Source organism: Danio rerio, chromosome 17, assembly GCF_052040795.2.
Source record: "Danio rerio strain M-AB ecotype USA chromosome 17, GRCz13ab, whole genome shotgun sequence".
NCBI classification, from domain to species: Eukaryota; Metazoa; Chordata; class Actinopteri; order Cypriniformes; family Danionidae; genus Danio; species Danio rerio.
In genome coordinates this window covers 641,541-650,000 of record NC_141037.1, presented here as the reverse complement: position 1 = coordinate 650,000, position 8,460 = coordinate 641,541, and the positions used below count along the sequence as shown (strand labels likewise).

Genomic DNA, 8,460 nt, shown 5'->3' with positions numbered 1-8,460 from the left:
ACACCGTGTTCGACCTGTTCGAGCTCTCGCGCGTGCACAAGAAGAACCACGGTGTGAGTCTGGTGAAAGGCCCGGATCCCTACAGCCCGGCCTATAAGATCCTGAACCCGAGCCTGATCCCACCGGTGCCGGATCTGTCGTTCCGGGATCTGCTGTTCTCCATCCAGACGGAGCGCGGGTTCGTGTTTACTGCGAGCCTGAAGCAGGTGAAGCGCACGCGGGGGAGTCTGCTCTCGGTGGAGCGCACCGACGGATCCGGCTCCGTCTTCGAGATCATCTCCAACGGGAAGGCCAACACGCTGGATCTGGTGTTCTGGAGCGCCGGCGGGCAGCAGGTGGTGTCGGTGGAGGATGTGGAGCTGGCGGACGGACACTGGAGGAACATTACACTGTTCGTGCAGGAGGACCGCGCACAGGTGATGCTGCTAGAGGGGATACAGCTGCAGCCGGAGTTATGAACAGTTGAATCTTAATTATTTCCCAGATGATGTTGAACAGATTCAGGAGTTTCTCACAGTGTTTCCTCTAATATTTGTTCTTCTGGAGAAAGTCTTATTAGTTTTATTTCGGCTAGAATAAAAGCAGTTTTTAAAGTCATGTTAAGCTCAATATTATTCACCCCTTCAGCAATATTAGTGTTGGATTGTCTCCAGAACAAACCACTGTTATACAATGACTTGCCTAATTACCCTAACTTTACCCTAATTACCCTAGTGAAGCCTTTACATGTCACTTGTAAATGTGCTGTCATCATGGCAAAGATAAAATAAGTCAGTTATCAGAGATGAGTTATTAAATCTATCATGTGTAGAGATGTGTTGGAGAAATCTGCTCTCAGTTACACAGATATTGGGGGAAATATACAGGAGGCTAATAATTCTGACTTCAGCTGTTTATTATTTATTAATTACCCTTCAAATTGTATTGTATTAACATCTACCACAGGCCTGTAGCCAGCTTATTAAAAGAGGTGATTCTGTTTTTCTGAAAAACTGGACCGTTATGCAGTTATTTGCCTCAATTTCTATTTCCCTACAAAGTTTAAATATTGAACTTTAGTGACTGTTTAAGCATAATTTTTGCTGGATTAGCGTGATGGATGGTGATCATAACCACACTTTTGCATATACCAAAAATATTTCCTACCATTTTGCAAATTACTTATTACCTATGATTACCTATACATACTATTTTAAGTGTTTATTTATTTATCTTAAGTTTTATATTAAAGTTTTATAAATAATGTTGAGATTAGCATTGAAATATGAAAAATATAGAAATATGAAAAGCTTCTTATTTTCAAAATATAATTGTATTATCATCTATAATTAAAAAAATTTTATTATTATGATTTTTGCGGATCTGTTAATGCTTGTTGTGAATTAAAAACTGAAGCCATACGAAAATAACAAACTGGCCAGAGCATTCAACCTTCCTCAGTCAGAGTTTGGCTTGTTGAATAATTCACTCATAATATTCAAACACAACAGTAAGATTTCAACAGAAGATTGATTCCTCTTAGTCTTAAAGCCTTCTTTGATTAGTTAGTTTCACAATTTATGATAGCATCGTAGTCAAACATGGAATAAATGAGCTCATACAGGGCATCAATTCTGGACCTTTGTCAGTGAGGGCTGGGTATTTCAAAAAAGCTGAACCTCCTGGCTATGGGCCTGTAGCACTACCCCAACCCTGAATCCAATCATGTAGTGTAAAAACAGTAATTATACTGAGAATTATGCATATTATTTATTAAATTACCTATTAAATTATATTTATTTAACATCTACCAAAGCCTAAACCCTCACTGTAATGTAAAAACAGTAATTAAACAGAGTAGTATCCATATTATTTATTAAATAACCCATTAAATTATATTTATTTAACATCTACCAAAGCCTAAACCCTCACAGTAATGTAAAAACAGTAAATATAATGAGTAATATTCAGATTATTTATTAAATTGCCCATTAAATGATATTTAATTAACATCTACCCAACCCTAAACCCTCACAGTAATGTAAAAACAGTAATTAAACAGGGTATTATCAATATTATTTATTAAATTACCCATTAAATGATATTTAATTCACATCTAAATTAAATAAAGAAATTGAATTGATGTGTGAATATAAACCCTACATTCCCTTAATGTGCAGGTGTACGTGGGCTGCGAGGAGATCAACACACAGGAGCTGGATTTACCAATACAGCAGATCCTGGATCAGCAGAACGCAGAGATATCCGGATTGAGGATCGCTAAAGGAGCCGCCAAATCTGACCGCTTCATGGTGAGTCCGTCTCTCCATCTCATTAGCATCTCCAGCAGCCCTGAGTGAGAAGCAGCCGTCTGTCCATTCGCCATGAGAGTGTTTGAGCTGCTGAAGATGATGTCAGCATAGACTAAGAGGATTATAGATGTGGAGGTGATGATGAACAGAGACAGGAGTGACATAGACTGACAGAAGCATCAACACACACTCACACTGCAGCACACCTGACCAGCACTCACAACACACACACTGCTGTTTTACATCTGTCGCACAGCCATCTGTAGCTCCGCCCTCTTCTGAAAGGAGCACAATCTCATTTGCATTTAAAGCGACAGTCACCAAAACACCACAATCAGGATCAAAGCCTGAAAGGGGCAGTTTCAGAGAGCTGGAGAACATCATCTGTGTGACATTCTCAGCTCTGACACACACACACACACACACACATGAGAGACAGAACAGAGATGCATTTACAGCTCGTGTGAGGCTGCAGAATAGGTCTTCTTTAAATTTGCTGAAATATTGAACACTACAGAAGATATTCTGAAGAATGCTGAAAACCTGTAACCATTGACTTCTATGTGTTTTCTCTACAATGGAAGTCAATGGTTACAGGTGTTCAGCTGTACCCAGAATATCTTCTTTGTGTGTTTGTCAGACTAAAGAGGTTTGGAATGGGTTGAGGGAGGGTAAATAGTAGGTAAATGTTCATTTTTGGGTGAACTGTCCCTTTAATGAAAGTGTTCCTCCTCTAATGAGAGTTTCAGCGGTGTGTAAGCGAGTGTTTTTGTTCGACATTCTCCGTCTGAATGCTCCGTGTAACAGAAGCTGCTTGCTTTGGAAAAAGTCTCTCGGGTTTTCACTGTTTTCCCATTTTTTCCAGGGAGTCCTCCAGAATGTGCGGTTTGTGTTTGGGACGACGGTGGACGCGATTTTACGCAATAAAGGATGCCAGAGCTGTGAGTCTCCACTGCAGTTTATTATTCAAGTGTGTGTGTGTGTGTGTGTGAGGGAGAGAGAGACCCTAGACCACATAGTCAAAGTCACAATCTTACGGCTGAATAAATAATCTCTCCACTGACGTGTAGCTGAGATGGAGCTATTGATCACCTGCAATCTGAGGGTTCAGAAAAATATTGGCAAAATGACCTTTTAAGGCACAGGTGTCAAACTCAGTTCCTGGAGGGCCGCAGCTCTGCACAGTTTAGTTCCAACCCTATCTAAACACTCCTGATCAGGCTAATGGAGTGCTTCAGGCTGGTTTGATACTCAGGTGTGTTGAAGCAGGGCTGGAGCTAAACTCTACAGAGCTGCAACCCTCCAGGAACTGAGTTTGACACCGCTGTTTAACAGTTTTCCAAATGAAGATCTCAGCTATGCATGTAACTAATTAAAGATATTTTGTTGCATATTTACTAATCAAAGTTTTGACGGATTTATGAAATGAAATGCACTGAATGTTGCATGATCTTTCCATGATAATCTAATGATTTTAGCGTAAAATAAATATCAACACTGCTGACTCATGCAATGCATTCTGACCAATTCCCAAAAATAAACCTATAAGAGTTCACACTCAGCTGAGGATTGATTATAAGCGTGTTTGGCATGCTGTCCCGGGAGAGAGCCCTAAGCTCAAAAGATCCTCAAACCCGGGGCTCTCTCCCATGTGCTGGGCGAGAGGGGAGATTGAGCTCAGATCTTGAGAACTCCCCTGCTTATTAGTGGCTGATGATGAATTGCTTCATGAGGGGAGAAGACTGTTGGTTAGGAACTTGACTATGGTGCCAGTTTGGTTTAGTCAATTTATTTATGACGCATGTGTTTGGACTGTGGGAGATTCTTCAGAATCTCTCCTTTTGTGTTCAACAGAAGAAACTCACACCAGTTTGGAACAAATTTTGGGGTGAACTATTCCTTTAAAGGCAACACGGTGGCGCAGTGGTTACCACTGTGGCCTCACAGCAAGAAGGTCACTGGTTCGAGCCTCGGCTAGGTCAGTTAGTATTTAAGTGTGGAAGTTTGCATGTTCTCCCCATGTTGGTGTGGGTTTTCTCCGGGTGCTCCGGTTTCCCCCACAGTCCAAACACATGCGCTATAGGGGAACTGATGAATCGTAGTGTATGAGTGTGTGTGAATGAGTGTGTATGGGTGTTTTCCAGATCAGGGTTTCAGTTGGAAGGTTATCCACAGTGTAAAACATGCTGGAATAGTCAGCGGTTCCTTCCACTGTGGCGACCCCTGATGAATAACGGGATTAATGAATGAATTGAAATGATCGGATGTAAATGTGTGCGCTGAATGATGCATTGTGTGTTGCTGTAAACACAGCGAGCTTCATCCCTGACGTCCTGACCCTGGAGAAACACGTCAACGGGTCGAGTCCCGCCATCCGCACACACTACACCGGACACAAGACTAAAGGTGACCATTAAATTCAGTCATCATTCAGTCCCTTCACTAGATTCAGACCTTTATAAGTTTCTTTCTCCTGTTAACCCTTGTGTGCTGTTGGGTCGTTTTACCCACTATAAGCTGATTTCAAGACTGAATTTGCCCAGAGCTTTCTCTGTGTTCAGCAGATGTAATGAATATTGCTGACACATCCTAATTTGATTTATATTTTGGGAAAATGCTCTGACATTCTTCATAAGCTCATCAACAGACTGACTCCCCTTTGGTGATGTTGGGGCTGTTTTCGCTCCATTGTCTTCCATTATAATCACATTTATTGATTGTAGAGGCATGACAGCAGATAATCATGCATTCCTGATTGCTGCTGGCTTCCCCTGTTGTATGTTTATAATGTGATTATAATGGAAGTCAATGGGTCAAAAACAGCCACCAACATCACCAAAGGGGAGTCAGTCTGAACAGAGCACAAGTGGTAAAACAAAAGAGAAGATATTTTGAAGAACGCTCAAAACATTTGACTTCCATCATATTTGTTTTTTCTATGGAGGTCAAAAAGTGTTGAGCATTTCTCAGAATATCTACTTTTGTGATCAACAGAAGAAACTCTTAAAGGTTTGGAACCACTTAAAGGTTTGGAGAGTAAATAGTGAGTGAAGGTTCATTTTTGGATGAGCTGACCCTTTAATGCATGTTCCTCAGATCTGCAGGACGTCTGCGGTTTCTCCTGTGATGATCTGACCAGCATGTTTAAGGAGCTGAAGGGTCTGGGTGTAGTGGTGAAGCAGCTGTCCAATGATCTCCGGCAGGTGGTGAGGATCCAACCCACACTGTAAAAAAAGCACTTAAATTCCCCGTCAGATTGTATTGTGTATGGTAAAACTCCAGCAGCCACAGCTGCCATCAAGCCATAAGCAATGCAGTCAGATAGTTAAAGAAATGCCTATGTGTTTGGATAAATTACAGGATTTCGTTCATGTATACACCAGTGTTTTAATTGGGGCTGCACAATATACGGTTTCAGCATTGATATCGCCATGTGCAGATCTGCAACAGCCACATCGCAGGATCTGCTGAGCTGTGATTATAATGACATTTCAGAAGGGGAATTGTGCAGTCAAGATGAAGTTGAACCCTAATAGAGTTACAGATCTTCATCTGGACGGGTTTTTAAGAGCGTGACTAAGATATCAAGCAGATGTAAACCAAGAAATTCTAAAGTTTATAGATTTACACATTGTTTATGCAATGAAGACAGTACAGTGTTACTCTATTAATGTTGAATTTATGTTCTTAAATGCTTTTAGACTCCACAGAAAACCATAAAACACAAAGCAATGTTTTTTAAAAATCTTTCTTCTGTTGAATTGCTTGCAAATTGCTTATATTGGTTCATGTGATGTATGGATTATTTCCAAGTAGAGATATTTAGGCCACCTTTTGTGAAAATATATTAATATCACAATGTATATTACAGAAAAACTAAATGTCCCTGTAACCATTGACTTCAATAGTATTTGCCTTTCCTGCTGTGGAAGTCAATGGTTACAGGTTTTCAGCATTCTTCAGATCTTCTTGAGTGTTTAAATTTTTAACCATTCCAAGTTTAAATGTTAGAATGTTCTTAATGAATAGGGCATAGGGGGGATAAGTGAGAATAGAGCACAGCCAGGATCTATGCTTCTACATACAGCTCCAGAGGTGTAGCTGCAAGCATGGAAGTTTGTGAAGCACTTTGCGAATGTTCGTTGGGATGATGGAATTGGGAAACGCCAAATCAACAAACTATGTTTGTAATGACACAACTTGCGACATTTTTTGGCTAACAATGGTTTTGGGAAACCCACCCCAGATCAGTTCATTTTGGAAAATATTTTTCTTATTAAATAATCCAGTTTCTCCCAATTTACTCATGTAAAACTGCAAAGTTGAGTAATCTGATGGTATTTATTGAACATGCACTATTAAAAATTCGGTAACACTTTATAATGACTGCACACTATAAATCCTTTATTAAGCATTAGCAAATAGTGAATTCATTATCTAATAAGCATTAACTCTACATTAATAAGCGTTAGTTAGCAGTTTATAACTGCAGCTACAAATGCTCTATTCTTGACATACAAACATATTTAAAATGTGCTTAATAATTGTATTTTCATGCTTTGTTAATGACTTATTTTTCATTACTAAATTAAGTATCGCATTATTTACAAACCAGTTGTATTTAAGAGTAGTTGAAGGCTTTAAGGATCATTCAGAATGAGTTAGTAAATTATTGATAAATTATTGAAATCAACATTTAAATGTCTTATTGTTCAGGCATATATTAATGGTTACTATATATGTTAATAAATGCTTTATTAACTCAACTTCATGCAGTTTTGTGACCTAATCTAAAGTGAGGACTATTCATGCTTTATAAACCTCTTATAAATGACAAATAAAGGCTCAGTTAAATTCTAAACAGGAAAAACAACATTATTCATAACTATTCATTTAAAGATACACAAATGAAACTGTACTTCAAATAAAAAATAAATCTTTACAACCTGATCTAAAATAAAATCACTGTAGAGTTTAAACATCGCATCTTATTATATTGTTACATTATTATATTGTTGTTGTTGTTTTATCCAGTTTTGTTGTATTTTGACACTCCTGTTATTCAGCAATGTTTAAACTTTACAGTAATTTCACTTTTTAGAAAAGATTGCAAAGATTATTGTTCACTTGATTCTGAGCCTGTAATAGTCATTTATAAGGGATTTATAAAGCATGAATAGTCCTCACTTTAGATTAGGTCACAAAACTGCATGAAGTTGAATTAATAAAGCATTTATTAACATATTAGTTGACTATTAGTATATGCCTGAATAATAAGAGATATAAATGTTGATTTCAATAGTTTATTAATCATTTACTAACTCATTCTGAATGATCCTCAAAACCCTCAACTACTCTTAAATACAACTGGCTTGTAAATAATGTGATACTTAATTTAGTAATGAAAAATAAATCATTAACTAAGTATGTAAATACAGTTATTAAGCACATTATATAGGTGCTTATAAGTCAAGAATAGAGCATTTGTAGCTGCAGTTATAAACTGTTTACTAACGTTTAATAATGTAGAGGTAATGCTTAACAGATAATGAATTAACTAGATGCTAATGCTTAATAAATGATTCATAGCGTGTAGTTATTTTAAAGTGTTACCGAAAATTCTTAAAAGGAGAGTTCACCCAAAAATGAAACGTTCTCATTATTTACTCTCTATTTATTTAGTTTCTTTCCTCCACTGAACACTGAAGAAGAGATTTTGAAAAATGTTAGAAACCATTGACTTCCATAGCAGGAAAAAAAATACAAGAGAAGTCAACGGTTACCGGTGTTCAACATTCTTCTAAAGATCTTTTTGTGTTGTAACAGAAACTCATGCACTGCAAAGCCCAGAAAGTTAAGGTAACTCAAACCGTTTGAGGAAACCGATTGCAACAAACCATTTAAGTTCAAAAGCTAATCATAATGAGTGCTGTGAACCTTAATCCCTTGAGTAAACGAAGCAATCTGAGCACAGCAAAACCCAATAAATGAAGAGAACTCAAACCAACTGAGTGCTGTGAACTCAATAAGTCAACTCAAACCATTTGAGGAAACCGATTGCTACAAACCATTTGAGTTAAAAAAAAAAAAGATCTATATGAGTACTGTGATCTTACTGCATTTAAGCTGAAGTAAGCTAAAGTAAACTCTTTACCTTCAACACTGAGTT

The 8,460-nt window shown here is 38.0% G+C and overlaps 1 protein-coding gene across 3 annotated transcripts in view; it reads left to right on the top strand.

Moving 5' to 3' along the window:
* Window positions 1-8,460, top strand: part of thbs1a (thrombospondin 1a) — a 30,543-nt gene that overhangs the window by 1,573 nt on the left and 20,510 nt on the right. For all 3 annotated transcript variants that reach the window (XM_087289853.1, XM_087289852.1, XM_087289854.1), the window contains exons 3-7: window positions 1-416; window positions 2,160-2,291; window positions 3,157-3,232; window positions 4,605-4,697; window positions 5,388-5,497. The exon at window positions 1-416 is cut by the window's left edge and continues 15 nt beyond it. In XM_087289853.1, coding sequence (XP_087145979.1) covers window positions 1-416; window positions 2,160-2,291; window positions 3,157-3,232; window positions 4,605-4,697; window positions 5,388-5,497 — 827 coding nt within the window. The remainder of the gene's footprint in view (window positions 417-2,159; window positions 2,292-3,156; window positions 3,233-4,604; window positions 4,698-5,387; window positions 5,498-8,460) is intronic.